At 41.4% G+C, this 23,102-nt stretch overlaps 1 protein-coding gene across 2 annotated transcripts in view; it reads right to left on the bottom strand.

The window, feature by feature from the left end:
• Positions 1–180: 180 nt before the first annotated feature.
• Positions 181–23,102, bottom strand: part of anapc1 (anaphase promoting complex subunit 1) — a 74,552-nt gene continuing 51,630 nt past the window's right edge. For both annotated transcript variants that reach the window (XM_033613728.2, XM_033613729.2), the window contains exons 44-53: positions 20,012–20,098; positions 19,480–19,597; positions 13,941–14,018; positions 13,695–13,762; positions 13,345–13,483; positions 12,629–12,715; positions 9,453–9,548; positions 6,113–6,302; positions 2,400–2,531; positions 181–1,442 (exon numbers count right to left, since the gene is read on the bottom strand). In XM_033613728.2, the coding sequence (XP_033469619.1) occupies positions 1,306–1,442; positions 2,400–2,531; positions 6,113–6,302; positions 9,453–9,548; positions 12,629–12,715; positions 13,345–13,483; positions 13,695–13,762; positions 13,941–14,018; positions 19,480–19,597; positions 20,012–20,098 (1,132 nt within the window). In that variant the 3' untranslated portion in view covers positions 181–1,305. The remainder of the gene's footprint in view (positions 1,443–2,399; positions 2,532–6,112; positions 6,303–9,452; positions 9,549–12,628; positions 12,716–13,344; positions 13,484–13,694; positions 13,763–13,940; positions 14,019–19,479; positions 19,598–20,011; positions 20,099–23,102) is intronic.

The raw sequence follows: 23,102 nt of genomic DNA, 5'->3' as shown, positions 1-23,102 counted from the left end.
CACTTTCTGTCATTTTGAATTCTTCAATTATTGTTTTTATGAAATTGGAGTTTTGTTGTATCGCTTTGCAAGACAAAAAAAGTCTGAATAAAATTGAACATTAGCGGCAGGCAGCTTTGGTCATAGGCCATGCAAGCTGATATCACACTTTCAGAGTTGTCATAGAGATTCACAAAGCAATTTAAGAGGCATCATTTGGTTTATTTATTCATTAAGTGTAACATGGACACATACGCAAAGCCAACTTTCTACCGGTAAGTGCAGGAGCTGAAGTTATATTCAATGTTATCTGCAGAGGATGTTGCTTTATTACAGAAGATTAGGGGAACTCCATTCATGCTGGGAACCACCCCAAACAAACCCACAGCATGTTTTGATGCTTGCCTCACTTCAAAAGAACTTCATATTGACCAAAGGGACACAACGCTAGCACCACAACATCTGTGCTAAATACACAAGACATGGCGGACAACGCTGTAAGAAGCCTGACCGGTTTCAGCTTAGAAGAATACAGCAAAACAGAAAAGAGAGTGCAGTTTTGTTCAATGAGCAGCAAGGCCTCGGCTGGTCAGAAAATAAAATGACACCCAGGAAATGCCCTTGCTGTGCGAAAGATTTTCTTGAAAGTGGTGGAAATCCTCTGAGTAAAAACAAAAGCGAAAACACAGGTGTCCTGATTACCACAAGAACCGACTGAGCCTTATGGAAACTACCAAGACACAGAATAAAACACAGTATTCATGAATTGTGTAGGTGCTTTTCCATTTTGTCGTCGCGCCTTGGCCTTCTCGTCCTCACAAGACAGTGGACTGGACTCAGGAAAACTCCCACAGGCAGACATTGGTACGACTACAGCCGAATCCAGTCCTTTCTGTCTTTGTTTGGCGGTTAAGAAAGTTGTCTTCCGCTGGACTTAGTAGTAAACATCAAAAAAGTCTCCATGCTGGATTTGTCGTACCACAGAAATGGCACTTGTGCTGCATCATTACTGCAGCCTAAACTTTCTTTATGCTGTAAAAAAACAACCTAAATAGAAATATTATATTACAAAACTCTAATATTAGTTATTAGTGGCTGAAAATGAAACAAAGTCTGTAATTTCCAAACTGTTCTTCTCGGAAACAGAGATGCAGTACGACAGAAGACCTGTTCTGGTCACATTTCGTTCCACTCACTGCACACATCCGCAGGTGTTATAGGTAGAAAGCAGTCATCTGTCTTATCCGTGCTCGCAGTGGGAACGTAAGGCTATGAACTGCATCTCTGAGAGGTTACGAGCCAGTTGACTAGTACTGGGCATCAGGATCAAAATGCTTGCATAGAGACACCCAGCAGTGTCTGTGCTCCGGAGCCCAGCAGGACAGGAACCAGCCTCAACAGGTCTCTGAGAGGGATGCGCAACTGGCTGCTGCGTGACAGTAAATCCCCGAGTGAGCTGCAGCCTGCAGGTAGAGAGGACAGACCTTCAGATGAGCCCAACATCACTGTTAAGAGTCATTTTCTTACGTAGTTTATTTGTAGTTGTTCTGCTTAAATAGGATGTTGGGATGGGACTGGGTTTCACCTCTCATCCAAGAGGCTTCACCAGTACCTCGGTTCTGAAGAAGCCTCTTGGACGAGAGGTGAAACATCTTCAAGAAACTCAAACAAGTCCAGGTTGTCTACGATACAGCACTTAAAATTTAAAAATAATCCGTCACAATTCCAAATGATGCATTCGACATCCAGATAGGACATTATTAGGTTATTAAAGGAGATGCAACAATGTGAAAGCAGAATTTTACTGTTGTAGCTGCAAAAGTTGGAGCTAGTTTGAACTACTTTATCAGGTAGTCAGCAGTCAAGTTAAATCAGGGAGATGATAAATAAAATGATAAAATAACCACAAAACAAATCACTTTTTGGGACTTTTTTGTGCCACATTGAATAATCTTTATCTCTGAGCCTCAAACAGTTAAATAATAATAAACAATAAAACCATCTGAGAAGTTTAGAGAGCAAATGTCTCTTTGTTAAACAGATAAGACACCGCTTTTGTTAATATGGGGTCACAGGCCAGAAAAGGTTGGGATCAAGTGGTAAACAGAGTGCAATAAAAACTACAATATTTCCCTCTGAAATGTAGTGAAGTAGAAGAATAAAGTAGCTAAAATGGATGAAATCAAGTAAAGCACAAGTACCTTTAAAAACTGCACCGAAGAACAGGACTTACATAAAGGCAGTATGTCATATTTCTCAACTCAGTGAGTCTATCGCAGTGACATTTTAACGCTACACAAGGGAGCAACACATGCATTCCTGCTGCTGTGTGTATGAACAATGTGCTGGGTGTTTACTTGCAAATGTGAGTGCACACAGGTCAAGCTGTCCAGTTTGGTGAGGACATGTGTTTGTCTTACCCTCCAGCTGTGTGTGTGTGTTCCTGAGGCAGGGGATGGAGCGGTACACCAAGAAGCAGGCCAACATGATGGACTGGGCGTCCTTAGGGAGGGCCTCGCCCCTCATGTAGGATCTCAACACTGAGCTGTTGTCTAGGAGGGAAAACACAGGAAGCGTTGGTGTATTTTGAAATTGTTTTGTCATTAAAATACATGTAGTTCTTTTCACGAGCCAAGTGGAAAGTTTGGAGAGAAACTATGAAACCGAAATTAATCAAAACAAAAGACATAACTAAAACAGACATCATCATCATTTGTAAAATTCTATCTACTAAAACTTATCTAGAAACTACATTTCTTTCGATAAAGTTCCCTGCTTGTAATAGACTTTTAGTAATTCATTAAAGAAAGACAAATGGCACTGAGGAGTAGAGAAGTGGAAACAAGAATCCTAAAAAATAACAAGGATAAATCTAGAGACATATTTCATTCATGGGTGAGTTCCAGAGAAGAGACATTCCTGATGCCTGAGGTCAAGTTAGTTTGGTTTTCCTTTGAAATGTTTGCCAGAGCCAAAAGGCTTCACAAAATATGAAAGCGAAGGCATGTTTGTAATGTTTACATGGTCACAGCCTCGTCCAACGACTTCACCTGTTTCCCACGCCTCTCTACGTGCATGTATTACTGTAAGTGTTCACGTGCGTGCGCGCAAGTAAGTAATGGAATGTGTTTGACTGTATACAGTCTGTCAGACCGATTTTTGTGCTACACCCTGTGCAGGAAATCAAGCTGAGACACATCCCGCCTGTCAAACACTCAACCATGACACTGCTGCCAATCACAGCCAAAAAAATATTTTGTCTCATGTAGCTGAGGTAAAAATGATGTAAAGACGTGATGTTTCTTAAACATGTTCAGTGAAGTTTGCAAATATCATCTCTGCCATTTTATTGTATGCTCAAGGACCTGATAACGTTATACTTTGCAGATCTTCAGCCAGCTTTGTATCATAAGAATGTGGGTAGTATTTGTAAATGAACAGTGATAAACTTCCCTCTGTTGTGGCAGAAGTGAACAGAGTGAAACGATCAAAATGTCTTTTGCTTTATTTAATAAAGCGATAGAACACGATAATGAGAGTTATAACAGAGTAAGTCTATTTCAGCTGAAAAGTCAGAGCTCTGACACCTGGAATGTCCTCTCAAGGTCTGACAAACTATCACAGATTCAGTCACATAATATAATTAAAACTTTGAAGTGCACAGCAAAGGGAGGCAAAGGGAGGCCTCCAGTTAACTGATAACTGTCATGAGAACAGCTGCAACGCAAGCTTCTCACATACAAATGAAAACTCCCCAAGGACACTGTTTACTTCAGGTACAAAGAAGCCTTGTACAGAGAAGGAAGCAGGATATTACATGTCTATATATTGGTAAAGATTAATTTTGCTCCTACACTCTGCATCTTACCTGTGGCCAGATGTCCCTGCTCTCTTCTCAGCTCAAATGCACTGGATGACATGTTCGTGGATCTACGCTGGCTCTAGGGCTGATGCTCGAACTACAAATTGATCTTCCGCATTTTCGCCACCACAGACATGAAGAGTATAGAAGTAGTTTGAGTGAGAGGCCCGCCCCTCTTTCTCTCTCTCAAACGCAGACAAACCTCTGATCAAACCAGGCAGTGATGATCAAACATAAACCAAGATGCTGTTACTGTGTTGCCCATTTCTAATCTAAAATGTTTTCAGAAATGTATTTTAGCTCAACCTTTAACTGCAATTTGAGACTGTCTGTTGCCAGCTGGCTGCCATATTGTTTTCTGTGTCAAAACAACCAAGATATGGGTACCAAGTAGCTCACCTGGTACAGCTGGCGCCCCATGTACAAAGGGAATGTCCTTGCCACAGTAGCCACGGGTTTGATTCAAACCTGCGGCCCTTTGCTACATGTCATCCCCTCTCCTCCGTCTTTCAATGCCACCACTGTCCTATCAAATAATGGCCAAAAAGCAAAGCCAAGCTAGCAGTATGTTACCCACCAGTGGGAGCTTTTATTGGTCCAGTGCAGCGCCTTGCCTTCTGATAGTTGTACCTCTTGAGCAAAAGCAAATGCCACAGCTTTGTCCTCAGCTTTTTCCCTGGTCATATAGCACCAATTTCAAAAGTATTTGCATCTACTGCATATAAAGCCCAATTTATGAAAAGACCCTCTGTCCAGCAGTGACACACTTCCTTAAATGGCAGGTGGGGACTGCAAGTGATAACCCAAATCACATCAGCGAGGCTAACAACCTGTCCATTGCAGGCCACATTTTGGTCTTTGTTGCAGATCAAAAACTGACATCCACAAAAAAAAGTCTGGTCTTGTTTTTAACCAGGACACCTGCAGATTAGTCTCGCTCACCAGACCTTTCTCAAGAAAAGAAAGGTCTGGCTGGGCCGACTCTTACTTTAAGATTGGAGAAAAAAATGCCCCGGCTGCTTGGATTTCTTCCAACCAAGCACAATCATTCTGGGTGGTGCCACAGCAACGGTGCGCTTGCAAAAATATTGCCGGGGGGAAACAGGTTTTGGTGTAACACGCCCACAAAAATATCGCTTACAGGACGCGAACCATGGCAGAAAAATGGCTACATCCCCGCAAGATCAAACACTGCAAAAGTTAGTAAAGGACGTGTTGAAAACTGCTACACAACTGGAGGTGGTAGAGGGAGATCTATGAGCCTGATCTATGCAGCGAACTTCCGCCCACTCAGACTACCTGCAGATTGATCCTATACCCAGTCTGTTCTGATCCACTAAAGTTGGGCATGATGGAAGATAAATAGATCCCTATTTTTGTGCTGTATTTACACCTTTGCCGCCATCTTGACTGTAGAGGAGGTGTAAGGGTCAGCTGAGTGAGATTCAACTCTTTTTTGTGAGGGGAGAGGGAGGAAAGGAAAGGTTTAGTGACCACTGTGGCAGAGGTTTGTCTCCATATAGTCTTGCACACGCTGGACACAGAGTCTGTCCTGCACTCCCTGTTCCCCACCCACATGACACACCTGGCAGAGATCTGCACTCTACTGAGTGCATTTCGCTAGTTCATCATTAAATGAGAAGCTACACAGGAATAATGGGGCTGCTGATGTGAGGCTTTGCTTATTATCTCAGTACCAGGAAAACAGGAGGAAATTTTGGAGGGCACTGGTTGCTGCTTTGAGATGACGTTACTGGTTCAGAGTACTGTTTAATTTTTCTCTCAAACGACCACCTACATTGTCTTTAAGCTGCATTTACACCTGATTCAAAGGGTTAACAGGAGTCCTGCCTTAGATACATTCTGGGGGTAGGTTCTGATGTAGTTGAGTGTCATTTCACATGTCAATATCACCACCGCAACACTAAAGAGGTGTATCATTAGTGTTCAAGCTGTATTGGGCTTTATCATATTTGCCACAGTAACCATGTTTACATTCTTTCATTCACAGAACATGGGCCTATTTCTGCCTGGTTGCTATATTTCCGCTGTTTCATTCACTGTATTGGAGAGAGGGGGTTGTGGTGGGAAGGTCTGTAGTAAAACTGGCTTCGCTAAATGTGTGTTCATGAAAAGCAGGAGATTACTGAGCCCTTTATCAGCGTGCTTCATGTTGTCTTCACTCTACTGATCTGACTTCCTATCCACTCACACACTCCTCCATCCATCTATTCATCCATCCATCCGTCCGTCCCACTCATCCCTCCTCACCTTTGAGCCAGCTGTCCAGCGCCACATCCACCATGTTCTTCATCACGGGCAGGAACTCGGAGGTGAGCAGTGCGTCGTGACGATTGGTGGGACCCTGAAGCACCCTGCTGTCCCATAGCTCCACCACCAGGCGCATCTGCCACAGAGGGAAGGTCTGCAGCAGGTCATCCCGACGCAGAGAACCCACCGCCTGAAAGACAACGGCAGGGACACGGGTTAACACACCATCGCATGGACAGAATGGATTTCTGTCTGTGCCAGTGTGTGTCTGTCACTGTGACCCACAATTATTCATAACAGCTTTCTCTGCACAGGTTCACAAACACAATTACATGCATGTCCTCCTCCGCAGCAGTCATGCAATACATGTATTTTGGTCTTGCTGAATGTAAGTATAAGCAGTTCTGTAATGCTGAGTGCTAAGCAGAGAAACTAAGCACTCAGCATAACAGCATAATACATGTCTATATATATATATATATATATATATATATATATTTATTACATGGCTCTATTAAATGCTGTATTCTGATTGGTCAGTAGCGGCATTCTGCGGTCTGATATTACTGTGTAATGGCCGCTGCTAGTAGCAACGGTCATTACACACAGTTGCTATGTAGCCCAGCGTTGCTAGGGATGCTGCCCTGCAACACTGCAGCTGTCAAACAACTTCCGAGAGAAAAAACAAACAGAAGTGGCTGATTTTAACGGATGCTGCTGAAGAAAAAGAATACCTACGGACTTTCTCTGCCAAAAACAAAAGAAGACGGATTTGAATACACACTCAGCAGTCATGCTTAATGACATTTTACGCGAGTTTTATGCCTCGGTTCAGTCCACTAAGCCTGGGTGAGTACAAAACTTTCACCAAAAGTTGTCAAATCCGGTCGGTTTTAATGCACTTCGCAGAGGCAGACAACATTATATGTGTGTGTGTGTGTGTGTGTGTGTACATACATATGTATATATATATATATATATATATATATATATACAGTACAGGCCAAAAGTTTGGACACACCTTCTCATTCAATGCGTTTTCTTTATTTTCATGACTATTTACATTGTAGATTCTCACTAAAGGCATCAAAACTATGAATGAACACATGTGGAGTTATGTACTTAACAAAAAAAGGTAAAATAACTGAAAACATGTTTTTATATTCTAGTTTCTTCAAAATAGCCACCCTTTGCTCTGATTACTGCTTTGCACACTCTTGGCATTCTCTCGATGAGCTTCAAGAGGTAGTCACCTGAAATGGTTTTCCAACAGTCTTGAAGGAGTTCCCAGAGGTGTTTAGCACTTGTTGGCCCCTTTGCCTTCACTCTGCGGTCCAGCTCACCCCAAACCATCTCGATTGGGTTCAGGTCCGGTGACTGTGGAGGCCAGGTCATCTGCCGCAGCACTCCATCACTCTCCTTCTTGGTCAAATAGCCCTTACACAGCCTGGAGGTGTGTTTGGGGTCATTGTCCTGTTGAAAAATAAATGATGGTCCAACTAAACGCAAACCGGATGGGATGGCATGTCGCTGCAGGATGCTGTGGTAGCCATGCTGGTTCAGTGTGCCTTCAATTTTGAATAAATCCCCAACAGTGTCACCAGCAAAACACCCCCACACCATCACACCTCCTCCTCCATGCTTCACAGTGGGAACCAGGCATGTGGAATCCATCCGTCCACCTTTTCTGCGTCTCACAAAGACACGGCGGTTGGAACCAAAGATCTCAAATTTGGACTCATCAGACCAAAGCACAGATTTCCACTGGTCTAATGTACATTCCTTGTGTTTCTTGGCACAAACAAATCTCTTCTGCTTGTTGCCTCTCCTTAGCAGTGGTTTCCTAGCAGCTATTTGACCATGAAGGCCTGATTCGCGCAGTCTCCTCTTAACAGTTGTTCTAGAGATGGGTCTGCTGCTAGAACTCTGTGTGGCATTCATCTGGTCTCTGATCTGAGCTGCTGTTAACTTGCGATTTCTGAGGCTGGTGACTCGGATGAACTTATCCTCAGAAGCAGAGGTGACTCTTGGTCTTCCTTTCCTGGGTCGGTCCTCATGTGTGCCAGTTTGGTTGTAGCGCTTGATGGTTTTTGCGACTCCACTTGGGGACACATTTAAAGTTTTTGCAATTTTCCAGACTGACTGACCTTCATTTCTTAAAGTAATGATGGCCACTGGTTTTTCTTTAGTTAGCTGATTGGTTCTTGCCATAATATGAATTTTAACAGTTGTCCAATAGGGCTGTCGGCTGTGTATTAACCTGACTTCTGCACAACACAACTGATGGTCCCAACCCCATTTGTAAAGCAAGAAATTCCACTAATTAACCCTGATAAGGCACACCTGTGAAGTGGAAACCATTTCAGGTGACTACCTCTTGAAGCTCATGGAGAGAATGCCAAGAGTGTGCAAAGCAGTAATCAGAGCAAAGGGTGGCTATTTTGAAGAAACTAGAATATAAAACATGTTTTCAGTTATTTCACCTTTTTTTGTTAAGTACATAACTCCACATGTGTTCATTCATAGTTTTGATGCCTTCAGTGAGAATCTACAATGTAAACAGTCATGAAAATAAAGAAAACGCATTGAATGAGAAGGTGTGTCCAAACTTTTGGCCTGTACTGTATATATATGTATATATGTATACGATAGCTATACATAGATAGACATATAGCTGTTATAGCAACAGGTAAACACATTAACAACCACAGCCATCAGACTCACCTATTAACAAATGCTCAGAGGGGAACAATTATATCCTGTTATCCACAAATTGCACATGGTTCACATTTTTCCAATCATTCTCCAAAGCATAGAAGTTGTTTAGGATTCCAGTTTTATGCAGCTAAAATCTGGAACAGTCTTTCTGAAGATGTGAGACAGGTCTCTACTCTGACAATGTTCAAATCTAGGCTCAAAACAGCTCTATTTCACTGTGCATATGACTGAAAGGATCTTATCTGCACTCTTCTCTTTTAAAGTTCATTTTATAATGATTATTTATTTTTTTATTTTGTATTGTGATTTTAATGCATTTTCTTGTTCTGGAAAGCACTTTAAATTACTTTGTGTATGAATTGTGCTCTACAAATAAACTTGCCTTGCCTTGCCTTGCCTTGCCTTTCCTTTAATTGATTTCACGTGATTTCACTGAAGAATGAAAATCAATTTGGAGACACAAACTTGAAATAAGATACCTATCAAAGTGAACCCTGCCAGGCCTGGTAATGTAACTGCACTAAAAATGCTGCAACAATGACAAGTAAGATTTAGGAGGAACAATTTATTAGCATCAGCACACAACTCAGTGTGTCTATGTATGTGCAGGTGTGTGTGTTACCTGCTCAATAGCGATATATGTGGGCAGCATCTCTGGACATTCCTGGGTCACACATTCATACAGCATAGCCGAGAACAACACGAGAGTATCATCCCTCTGCAAACACAACACAGACAAAGTGAGACAGTGTTCAAGAGGTTGGTGCATACATTATATAGTCTCTAAAATTACAGACAGTCTCAGGATATGAAGATGGGTTCATGACAGCAGAGAAACCTGAAAACACCAAGCTCATTTAGGTTTGTTTAGCAGCTACAGTTTAGCAGTTTACTCAAGAATCCTTTTTTCTGCTGCTTGGTTCGATGTGTTGCAGTTTAAGTTTTGGATTATGATCAATTTTCCTTTTTCAGATTCATGTTTTTCTAAATTTTGCATTCCCACATCGATGATGGTGAAGTTAGGAAACTTTTAGCACTTCTCCATTTGAGCACATTCATCATGTTCGTCAGATGGAGACCTGATGGTGAATGTGCATGCAAGCATCCTGGTTTAATTTTTTCCTGATCTGCACATGAGAGTTCCTGTTTCCTCTAGTTTTTTGCATTTAGATGTAAACACTCCTTGTACACCAGCAAGTGCATTCATGTTTGTGCTTTTCTAAACAGCATTATACACAAACTGAATGACTTTCAAATGACCTTGAAGGTTTTGTGAATGAAATTCAAGGACTCAAAATTGCTGTGTCATTAAATTCAAGTACAGAGAGAAATTTTCTTCCATTTTACTGTTTAAGCTGAAACACGTGACCTCTGTGCAATCCATCCAATTAAGCGGAGCAGCCTCTTTACTCAGACAATAGGAGTCAAGTGATTAATACGCAGATTGAGCATCGGTCATGACAATCCACTGTAGAAAATCTATTTTTACTCTGTGCCACATGTGCTTTACAAATAAAGTTACCTTGTCTTTAAAGCAGAGGGAAGTGCTGCTCTCAGTGTGCCACATTTTAAGTCTCTGAAACTATTTTCTCGAACATCTTTCTGCTATGAGCGATGGGAACCTACACGCACACAATATGAGAACCGTTCTGGGTATTTCACATGAAAAATGTATGTATTTGTGATTTTAAAACCATATTTCCAGGGGATTTAAGGCAGCTGCACATCAGAGAAGTTTCCTCCATTAATCTTGTTTACAGATCTGTTTTTTTGGCATTCTGAGTTGAAGTCATGCTTGACCGTCTTTCTCACATTATTTCCCAGATCTCTATCAAGACCACAGGCATCGCTGAACCTTGGAAACTTGTTGGATAATGCAGACAAATGTTTCAGGTTGTCAGTTCATTTAACACAATCTATCACATAAAAATACAGGGACACAGACAGAGAGTCTGGTCAACATGTCTTATTTGCTTTTACTTTAAATGAATCTCTACTAAAAGAAAAAGTGGATTTTTGGAAAATCATTCTGCACTCTGTGATGTGAGGTCTTAATTACAGACATATTCAATGTTTTTGCATGCATTTGGTATTTTAACAGGCAAGCTAAAGACATAATTTATCAAGAGCTGATACATGAGAACAGCCTTGACTTTGGTACATGATGCTTTTGGCAAGAACTCCTCTTCCTTTTTGTTTGCACTTTTGTCTAAATTTAATATTCCAAACATTTGTTTTTTCACATAGCTGCAACTGGATATGCGGATGCTTCTAAACTCACCATCCTGAAGAAGACGTGACTCAGGATACACAATATTAGCAGGGATGCGGGATGAATACAAATATGTTCATTTTGTTTTTGACAAAAACAACAAACATGTGTGGGTGTTTTCCCTCACCGGCTGGGAGGGAATCATTTGGAGCCAGGTTTCAACAGAGCGGAGAGTTTCTGTAGTGATAGCCAAACCAACCACACACTAACTCAAAACCAATGTCGAGCAAAGTGTGAATTAGAGCTTCATTTCCATCTTGGCGCTGGTAAAAAGTTCAATGACCTTTTCGGGACTTTCCATAATTAAAGTCAGAGCACCTCCAGGAGAGAAGAACTTGACTCCTTCTTGGTTTGTTAATGCTTTTCTAAATGGGGGAATGTTTCCACTATAATAGGACTGAAGCTGTAAATCAGGCTATTAAATACATGTTACCAGCATTGTAAAATTCCCTGATACGCTCGTACTTGTTGAGAAAATTCACCAAACATCCCAGTGATTTCCTGTCAATAATGCTTTTCCAGAAATCTCAGAGTGTGATAAAGCACCAGCTGATCATTAGGTCTTAGCTTAGTGATAACATAAACTGTTACTGAGTGGACATTTACACATCACTACATTAAAACAAGTTGCACCACACAAACTAACTCTGACGTAGAGACTAATTATTGCCAACAGTTGCACCAACTAATTGCCAGCAGCAGCTGTTACGTAACTGAGTCAACTGACAACGCTGATGACAGCTTGCTATATACAGAGCCTGTTGAAATAAGAGAGGAATATGTAAAATGTAAGACGGCTGACACATGTGATCTGACATTTGATTAAACTATTGATTAATAAAGATGTAAACTGAGAAATGTTACGCTACATTTCACCAAAATAATCAAAATACTTACAATTACCAAACAACTTAAATGGTTTGGTTGGTGTAATTGAAAATTTACAACATATTTTAAAATACATGATTACCATTAAATCTGAAACAATTTTTCCATGTTTGTATGTATGAATAAAACAAAGCAGGAGCTACATTAATCGAGGACTGACAGTTCATCTTCACTGACATCAACCACCCCCTAAATTTGCTGTATTGCTACAGATGTTTCTTGGCAACCGATTAACACGTCACTGGAGTCCTTACTTGCTCAGACGTTCCTTCAGTTGAAATGGTGCAACCTATTTTGTAAAACATTCATCTGAAACTAGCTGGCAGTTACTAGAAATTCAGGATGTTTTACATAATAACTTGGGGACAGATTTATGAATAGCTGCTGTAGCACAGTCCTGAAGAGCATGTATACTAAGCTGTATTACATTCAGGTTTCTTGAAAAAACAAACACTTAAAGCTCAAAATTTAAGCTGGGATGATGAAAACATGGTTTAATACATTGTTTTAGACTGGTTTGACAAGTGAAACCAGCCACAGGCTCTCTCAGGAAAGTAAAATGACTGCAAGGGCATGTAAATAAGAGGCAAAACTGACTTCAGAGTTCTCCCACAGCTATTTCTGCATGATAAACTCACGTCTTTGATTTCCTCAGACGTTTTACAGAAGAACTCCGCAAAAGAGACCAAAGCAGGCTCTGAGGTGAAGGTAGAGATGGCTTCAGGCTGCAGGAACACACAAGAAAAATTATTAACAAGAACCAAGACATGAAAGAATTATAGAGAATGAAGGAAGGATATGAGGGTACAAGGAGATGCGGTCAAGAGACGAAGGTAAGATGACTGCATACGAAGAAAAGGGGGAAGGGGAAAAGGGACAGTGAGGATGGCGGAATAAATAATGTGTGTTTTGTTTTGTTCCCCTCCGGACCTGCGGGTCTATTGACAGTGTACACTGAGGCCGTCAGGAAACCAGTAATAGTCTGTCAGCCACACAGCTGCACAACCAGCCACCAGGGAGGAGGTCTATTCAATTCCTTGCTCATCTATTTATAGCCAATTGGTGCAGACGTATTTCCTAAAATGTGCTGGCGTGCCTCACACCCAGCTATTGAGGAAAATGTTATTAAAGGCAAAAGTACAATACTGTCAAAAGATACACTGCAAATTTGGTTCTATTTTTTTCTCTTAACATTTCCAGAATTAAGTTTTAATAATGAAGAACTGAGAACACACATGATAATAAATTATATTTCTCTACTAGATCACCATCAGATTACTCTACAGAAGCTTAATGGACTTCAAATGATGGAAATGGGTGTTGTTTGGTATGTGCGACAGTTCCATGTGTTTACCTTGAAGGCTCTGACTCCAGAGCTGCGGTGGTTGACGGTGGAGGCCAGCAGGCTCTTCCAGCCCTGTGGGTCATCTTTGTAAGGCAGCTGGCCAGCCCGGAGTTTCACATACAACACTCCATCTCTGGACAGGATGGACCTGAGGGATATGTACAAATGAGAGAGAGGTTGTCCTTTAAATCTGTCAACCAGTGAGTCAATACATGACATCAGGGCTCCCCCCCAGATTCCACTACTCAATCTGTAGCACAAAAAGGCAAAGGTGGATTCCAATTATTTTCACACACTGTTTATTTAGTGATTTCATCTGACTGACGAAACAAGTTTTTAACAGATTACCCAATACTTACTTTAGATGATGTGTTTCTTTGCTGAGGTCTACGGACAGTTCCCAGTATCGTGGCCCCTTCACCTTTACCTGCAATAAATAAATAAACACAAATTAAAAGATTAAAGGATTAAGATATCAGGGCTTGCATAATTTCAATCATTTGGGCAATATAATCACTATGTTAATCCTCAGCAGAGAGCAAGCTTCACTGAGCGGTCTAGTGTCCACTGGACTACAAAGTCCAGAAGCTGTGAAGTGTTCTCACCCGTTTGAGAAGGTGCAGCTCAGGAAGCATGGTGGGAGCCATCAACTCTACCGTCGTCTCATCGTACCACCTGGTCTCCTGAAACAGAAAATGGCATCATGACATCAAACACAACAACAAAGGGTCACACCTTAACAGCTCAAAGCTTAACTGTAAGATCTGTAAACACACTGGAGTTACATCAAAGTGCACTGATTCTCAGTATTGCTGCATATTATATTGCTTCACTCATGCAGCAATTAAACAGCTTACTCTAATTACATATAATGTTACCAAGAAGAAGAAATACAGACTACCACAGCCCCTAACACAAACTTCACTAATTCCCAGAAAATAATCCAAGTTTGCATACGGCATTAAACTGTTGGAAACAAAACTGTATATATGATACAGTCTAAAGTTATGTGTGTAATTCATAAACCTATATAAAAAATACAGCAGTTACTGAAGGCTATGTATTCATGTGATATATTTATATGATGTATATCCATCCAGCCATCCATAACATTTTCAATCGCTTATCCGAAGCTGAGTCGTAGGGGCAGCAGGCTAAGCAAAATATTTCAGACATCCCTCTCCCCAGCAACGCTTTTCAGCTCCTCCTGGGGGACTTCGAGGCCTTCCCAGGCCAGATGAGATATGTAATCCCTCTAGCGTGTTCTGGTTCTGCTCCAGGGCCTCCCACCAGTTGGACGTGCCCGAAAACCTTTAAAGGGAGGCGCCCGTTGAAATATAATGTTATTCTTATGGGCTGCACTATAATAATATATATTATATTAATTTATTGGGGGAAAAAAATTTACAAGGAACAATGTTTTCTGCTGGATGTGAACGGTATGATTTTGGTGGCATCCTGTGCGAACGTGGTCCAGTGTCCACACAGCTGTGATGTGTAGTTTTGTACTTCAGACCTGCTCCCAACCCCGTCTGTAGTGTTGCACAAAGAATGCCGAAAGCTGACTCCCGAGGCACGGCACTCCCCAAATACTTAAATGTATTTTCTCTTATTTTTTATGTAGGCTTTCTCAAACATTTACATTTAAAAAAATATTTTTGTTTATTAGGCTCTCATACAGCACAAAACATGTATGAATGTTTGAATTTCTTTCACACAAGGGGCAACATAATCACTGATGTTGTTCTCAGCGTCAAGCTGAGCTTTCTGCAGTGAATTAAATTGAAGTGAGGAATCCTGTCAGAGGTGGTCGCCTCTGTGGACAACAACCTTCATCCTTAACCTTCTACCATCCTTGAAATGTGGAAATACTGTAGCTTAAATCCACTGTGGTGTTGTGGCCGGCAATGTCCCTGGTTCTTGTCTACACAGGGACCTTTGTTGCACATCTCTCTACCTCGTTTCTATTTGTGATAAAACGACACAGAAATACCCCTGGAAATACTTCTAAAATTCCACCAGGTTATGGAAGCCTTCAGTACAGTACTACACACATTAGCTGCATTGCAGAGCGTCACGATTTAATGCTGTGGCCCACACCTGACATGTCATATAGATCCAAGTGGTAGTCAAGGCACAGTAGTTGAAACATGCCAATACAGGGAGCAAATGTGATGAAATTGTCCTCTACAAGATTTTTCCAGGAGATCCGGCATTAACATATGAAAACCTCCAGTTACAAGCCATCTTGCTTCTATAAAGCTCTACCACTTACCCTTCTGTTGGATGTGCACACTTTTACTCTTCACAGTGTTTCCCACTTTCTATAAAAGGTCTCACATTGTGCTTTAGTAGACAGCCACAATAATAGCCTATTGTTTACTGAAAGCTTTAAAGAACAATTTTGAAACACATAATTTCTCTTTCAAATGACTCCTTGCAAAATCAGTAAGGCTTGAAATCATTATGCTCAATGAAAAACCAAAGCTACAAACAATGCTCACAGTGCTGAAGAAAGGCACGACTTCTGAAACAGCCACATCTACACAGAGCAGGAACAAAGCCTCACTGAGGGATATTTAGAAATTACTGATCCTGTAATTCAGGAGCTATTTACTGCATCTCTAAAGATACAATTACAGTATTGCAACAATGGCTGTCCAGTATACATGTTTAAAAAATCTGGGGCACTCCAGATAGACTGGAGTAGAATAATAGCTGTGTAAATATGGCACACTGGAAGAACATCTGCAGTCATTCTCATCTAAGCATCTAATTTTCTGGTTAAACATTTTGATGGATGGATGTTTTTTTTTAAACTTTGTGTTTTTGGGGCATCAGAACAAGGTGCCAGTGTATGTCTGCTTCCTGTTTCACATGAAAATGGTTGTGACAGAGCACACGTATTCCCAATGACATAACTGTGGCCAAAAGGAATGGGCACACTCTAGTCTTGTGCAAGATTCGTTCACGCAAAACCCGGAAGTCTGAACCACTGCGGACTGCGCCACAGTGGCTCCTCTCCAGAACTGGCAGAACAAAGAGGAAACAGAACTCCTTGTGGGTTTCACTGGATTTGAAAAGCTTTAAACAGTATGTTCTCAGCAATCCCAACCAGTTTTAGTGACTTTTCCAATCAGAGTATCACTGCATCAGCAGCCAACAAGCAAAAACAGCTGAAGCTGAGGTTAATGGATGGACAAATGCACCTTTAAAACCTATCAACCCTCAGCTGGTTGAACTTAGGTTGTGACATCAGGTGACCAAGCTTCAATGTCAGGAACATGTCCAATGCCAAAGTCAATTTGACTTTAATACCAATGACAGATGATATCGATGTTTTATTGGTTTTAAAGTTGTGATGTTAAGTAAGCAAAATCCAACGTATTCCAAACGTCTCGTGCCGACGTCATCTTGACATAGAATAACAACATTTAAAACATCATAATATTAACGTCCACATAACGTGAAAATACTGTCAACCAATTTTCACTCTGACCAAAATTAAACATCTGTCCACTGTAAGAGTTAAGTGTCTTTCTGACGTCATATTGACGTCTGGTGCCAGCTGGGGCTTTTTCTGAGCATGACGTCAGGAGGGCTTTTAAGCGTGTCAACACCAAAAAAGCAGCAGGACCAGATGGTATCAGTTGACAGGTCCTCAAAATATGTGCTTACCAACTAGCACCGGTGGTCACATTGATATTCAACCTGTCACTGGCTCAGTCTGTCATACCCGATGTGCTTCAAGAAGTCCAGCATCACTCCTGTGCCCAAGAAAACATGACCAACCTGTCTGAATAGCTACTGTCCAGTGGCACACCTGTGTACTGATGAAGTGCTTTTATCAGCTGGCTAAGGGTTACATCTGCTCCTCACTACCTTGCACGCTGGACCCACACATCCTCCACACCACCCTATCTCATCTGGACAAGAAAGGGAGCTATGCAAGACTGCTGCTCATGTTTAACACCATGTGCAGCCACTTTAGATTCCAATGCCATTATTAAGTTTGCTAATGACACAGCTGTGATGGGCCTGATCCAAGATAACAATGAAAAGGACAACCTAAAGGAAGTAGAGAACTTGACCTGCCAGTGTCTGGGAAACAACCTACTCCTAAATGTCAGCAAAACTGATGATAGAGGAGTTTGGGAAGAAGCAGGGAAGGAACTACGCCACCCTAGGTATTAACATGTCCTCGTTGGAGAGGGTGGACAGCTTCAAGTTCCTTCGTGTCCACATCACTGATGGTCTGACCTGTGCGCTGCATACTGACTCAGTGGTGAGAAAGACAAGGCAGTGACTGTTTCACCTTAGATGCTCAGGGAATTTCTGGATATCCCCTCAAATACTGAGGAATTTCTACCCCTGTGCCACTGAGAGCATCCTGACGGTAAACACTGCCTCTTAGAGAAACAGCATCGAACAGAGCAGCAAGGCTGTGCAAAGAGTGGTTTGTTCAGCTGAACACACAATAGACACTGCTCTACCCTGCCTAGAGGATGTTTACACCAAGCGATGCAAGAATGAGGCCAGGAGATTCATTAAAGATCCCAAACACCCGGATAACTGCCTTTTCTCCCTGAGGTCGGAAGGAAGGTACCGGATACACCAGGCCAGCATTGAGAGGCTCAGGAAGAGCTTCTTCCCTCAGGCCACAAGGGACCTAAATCAGGTCAGTGCCTAAGACTGACCAATCTTGTATTCAATATCACAGTCTTTCTGTAACGCACAAATTGAAGGAACTGACGGCATCAAAGGGCTCAAAGAATCGACCTGGCTTGCAAATTCCCCAGATCCCAATTACAGACTCCAAGGATCCACCTCCAACGCCCCAGTCCCAATCATCACAGGACATTCCCTTAGGTCCTATGTCCATGCCTCGACAGGTCAGAGCCAAGTATGATCTAAGAAGTGTCCAACATGGATTGGGGGTACCTCTGGGGTACCGGCATGTCCCACAGATGTTCGATCAAACTGAGATCTTAAAAATCTGGAGGCCAGGTTGATGCCTTGAGGTCTCATTCTTTGGGCTAACCCGAAACAGTTTTCGCAGGGTTGAAGTCGAGTCGAGTTGCACCCACATGAATGCCAGGACCGAAGGAGAGCATTGCACTGTAACAAGATGATCCGTGTTATTCACTTCACCCACCAGTGCAAACTGCGTGAATAATCATTTCATGTTTGTTATATCTCATGTATATTTGCGTGTTTTTAGGGACTCCAGGAAAACAAGCAACCACTGGCTAAAAATTGGAATTAAAATGCAGAAAACTACTGCACTCAAAATGCCCAGCAGTCAAGCATAAATGTGACTGAGATGCCACCAATATATCTGTTTTTACAGTGGTAGGAAAATGCTTTTTTTTTTTTTTTACCTCATCAGTGGTTACATAAGTGGTTGTGAGTAGTGAGCTGGCCCTGGATGAATGGTGTGAGCAAGCTGCACAAATTACACCTCAAGTGTCTGAACTGTGAGTTTGAGGAAGCCCTCCCGCTGACAGCAGTAACGCTGACGAAAAGAAATCCAGAACGTGTTAGCTTGGTGGACAGCAATGACCTAAAACCAGCACATACTGTATGTCACAGCTTGTGCTAGTGTTCACACTTGTCATGGGGAAGTGCAGCATTGGACAAATTTAAAAGCACATGTGACGCAGAGTGAGAGAGCGTGAGAGGGAGGAAGTGCATAATATAATACAGAAAAAAAAGTACAAACTGTACCTATGGTTTTGGGGCATGCTCTATTAAACAGATTAAAAGGTAAAAAGAGTATAAAGGCTTAAAGTTTTTATGGTATCTTTTTATTGTTATTTTTTCTGTCCTATCTTTATGTTCTTAACTTTTGCGGTACTTTGCCTTTATTTCTATTTCTTTATAATATGTTTAATTTATGTTTAATGTATGCAACAAACAGCAAGGCAAATTCCTTGTAAAAGAAAACCTACTTCACAACAAATCTTATTCTGTTTTTGATTCACACCATTTTAAAGACAAACTATGCAACAGCCTCTACACTAAAGCAGTGTCGGGACAAGTGCCATGCTCAAGGGAAGGGCAGCTCAGGAGTGATGGGAGCTTCTTCTGTATTCACAGTTTTGTGCCTACCTCTGTCAGCCTGACCAGCCTTGATGAACTTACCTTGTAGGTGACTTCTAAGAGGGCGTAGCAAGGCTTCAGGGAGTCCACGTCCACGGGGACCAGCAGGCGTGGCTCTGCGGCAAGCACAGCTAGGTGCCGTAGGGCCTGCAGGTGGTAGCTACAGCAACAAGAGCAGCATCAACACACAACTTTAGATTACAGTCGACAGATCAAATATATAATCTATTAATAAAATAAAGACAGACAGACATTAATACATACTGACAGTAAAAGGCATGTTATTGTTCTTCTGTATAATGACGCTCAACAGAAAAACTGTTGACTGTAGCTACATTGTTTATGTATTAATTGCTTTATCTTCATATTATGTTTAGGTTAATTTAACACAAGAATAATGTATCCCAAAACCCATGATCCACTTTAAGGATTTTCATTTATCTAGATCCCATGGAACAGTAGGCAGGTTTAATGTGCCATGATGGTGTAAATGTTATCTTAAAAGTGGCTTAGGCATTTAAAAGCACTATTTAATTAAAGTCTTGTTATCAAAGTGTATGTTTGTCAGTCTTACCGGTTGTCAGTGCTGTGAGCAGGGAAGTGTGGGTACAGAGCGCACAGCAGAGCAGCGATGGCTGAATTGGAGGTGCTCAGGGTGTACCTAACAGAATCAGACATCACAAATACTGAAAATAGATTCCCTTCTCTCACTTGCATGCACACACCATTAAACTCTCACCGCTTGCCACAAACAACAGCAAAGTGTGCACTAAAATTGCCCATGTGTTGCAACAGTCGACGACACACACACAGTGGCAGGCATTTAAAGTACAGTCGGGACAGAATAAAAACAACAAAATTGCAGTTTTCACAATCACAACAAATACAACAATGGCTTTCTCCTGCACTTACAACATAACACAAATCACAGCCAACATTGCACAAGTTTTGAAAGGCACACTGCTTTAAATTAAACACATTTCTTTAAAAAACCCTCTCCGTTAGTGAAACCAGGTGTGTTGTAATCTAGTTAACGTCATCACATGCCATGACAGAGCCTCTTAAACATAATAGCTGGCAGTTAAATGTGCGCTTTGACTAATGGAGTCATTGTAATAAAGTTGGAAGGCTGTTTGTACATGGAAGGTTACTTGTGAGAGGACTTAATAACAGTCAGCTGAGGTGAAGGATGCGGCTCGTCATTTAAATGGCAGCTTGGGGCATGTTTAAGAGCCTCGTTACATTTTTTCCCCTCAAGTTTACAATTAAATGCTAAAATAGAGACTCACAGTGTGTTAAAGGTGAAGATAAACAGCAGTTTTTCGAGTGAATCTGGTCCAAATTCACCAGCAGTGAGGAATGAATAATAGAGTGATGCTAAACTGACGATTTTGATGGTTGGAAGAGTAAAAAATTAATTAAATAACAAATGCTTCTGTCATCTTTGCACTGCTAATACACTGATATCTAGCTGTTGACATTTTGAAAATTAAAATTGCCAATTGTTTCAAAATAGTTTAAGGCTGAAGACAGGACATCTGACTAAATTTCTGGCATCACAATGAACTGAATGTGTAGAATCACAAACAAGCAGCATCTTTTAGTAGTCACCTCATGTATAAGTAGAGAAAAAAGTATTTGACTACACTTTGATTTACCAGACCTTCTGTTAAAAGGTTTCCTCCTACTAGTGGTTCTCAAATTGAGGGTCGGGATCCCCCTAGAGGACCCACAAATGAGTCACAGGATCGAAGTTGAAACAAATAGTCGGTTGACAGACAATTCATCTGCATTTGTTGTAATAATCAATAAATCGTCACTTTTACCTAGTTTCAAATTCGCAATTCTGAGAATTTGGCTCTGGACTATAAATATGACACTTTGAACACATCATGTTGGGCTGTTGGAAAATGTGGTAGCCATTTTTCACAAATTTTGACATTTTATAGACCAAAGGAATCATAGTTGCAGCACTACAACAGGATGATTATAGGTATAAGAAAGAAAAGTATACAGCACTTTTCTGTTACACAAAATTAGACAAGGCTCCTACTTTCTTGTGAAGCACTGGATACTTTTACCTCCTCCTGCTTATAAAAATCCTTCAATGTAAACATCCTGAAAAGGAGAAATCATCTTTTGAACTAGCCGCACAACCATTAACTTATCACAAGGGGTTGCAAGTAGATATTGATATGTTCTAAGCTCAAAAGTTTGGGAAAACTGCTCCACTCTCTTCACCAAATACGGTTAAATATTTGCTGCTTCCATTAAGCATACTGGTCAAATAGTGAGGGCTCTACGGTCTCATATTATGCACCAATATTATCACAGATTTCCCTTGACTTTTAAATGAAATCTGCAGTTTCACAACTTTCAAACGGACAAACAGCAACGTTAGAAACTTCCTGCTTTCAGGGTTAGGTCTGCTGCCGCCATGATGACAGGACAATGGAGCCATTAAAAGGAGGATTTCTGGCAAACAACCAGTTGTTCTGAGTCACTCTTTTTAAATGCTGTCCTCATCATTTCCAGCGTCTAATGTGTGGCCTTCCAGTACGTGCAGAAAAAAAACGTGTATCTGTTTTACCATTTCTACCCATATGGATGTGTAAAGTTATACTATATTAGTAAGAGTGGGGAAGTTTGCACTGTAAATTTGACCCACACTTCTAGTGGGCAGCATGCAGGGACCAACTCCAGTTCTGAGGGCAGTGTTCTGGTGAAAGGCAATGACAGAAGTATTTATAATTCCTCACATGTTAGTGTTTGGTTTAGAAGGAAACCAGATAACTCACAGGAAACCAATGCGAATATGGAAAGGACAGGCAAAGCTCCTGATAGAGCTCTACAGGCTTCTGTAGCTATCATTAGGTCTACATGCCATGTGTTACTTTGGGTGGATAAACTTAACTTTCACTTCAGTTTCCTGCGAAAAAAACTGAATAAACGGGAAGAGAAACTAACTGAGCAAACAGAAAAACAGAGGGAGGGTAAGACAAAGGAAAAAAAATCAAACAGAAACCCACATGACAGAGTGGCGGTAATGGGGAAAAACAGGTGAGAAAATGAATGAAAAAAAATAGAATGACAGGGATGGAGCGATATAAAGTGTGTAGAAAACAAATATGAATACAAAATTTTCAGTGCAAACGGGTGAGAGACTGAATGACAGACAAGCAGAGGGAGAGAATAAAGGAAATGCAACAATGACATGGCATGAGTCTGCTCACCGGCATGAACTTTAACCTTCGCAGACCCATGGCAACACACTCATAATAACAGACACTACGGTGCATGACATTCAAACCGAGTGGCTGCTGCTGCGTGGGCTTTCAACTGGCAGGTCTAAATTAAAACACGATCCAAATAAACTCAAAAGGTTCATCTGATTACCGCTGTAGGTGTGGAAACATTTGTGACATGTAATGAGAGTGGGAGCCATTGTTTCCCTTGAAAATACGCAGGCCAAGGTCAGTGGTTGGAGGAACCTGGTTTGAGTGTGTGTGTGTGTAAATGCCATTCATTATGCACAAGGCAGCACTCAAAACAGGCTTGTGTGTATTTCAATGGCTAAACCCACATGGCATACCTGGTCCTTCCCAGAAACAACAGACCCAAATCTGGTAAGTGTGTTTCTGTGTGTGCAATTTGGGTTTCATTGG

The sequence above is a fragment of the Epinephelus lanceolatus genome, chromosome 17 (assembly GCF_041903045.1).
Source record: "Epinephelus lanceolatus isolate andai-2023 chromosome 17, ASM4190304v1, whole genome shotgun sequence".
Classification (NCBI taxonomy): Eukaryota; Metazoa; Chordata; class Actinopteri; order Perciformes; family Serranidae; genus Epinephelus; species Epinephelus lanceolatus.
This window is presented reverse-complemented; position numbering and strand designations above follow the sequence as displayed.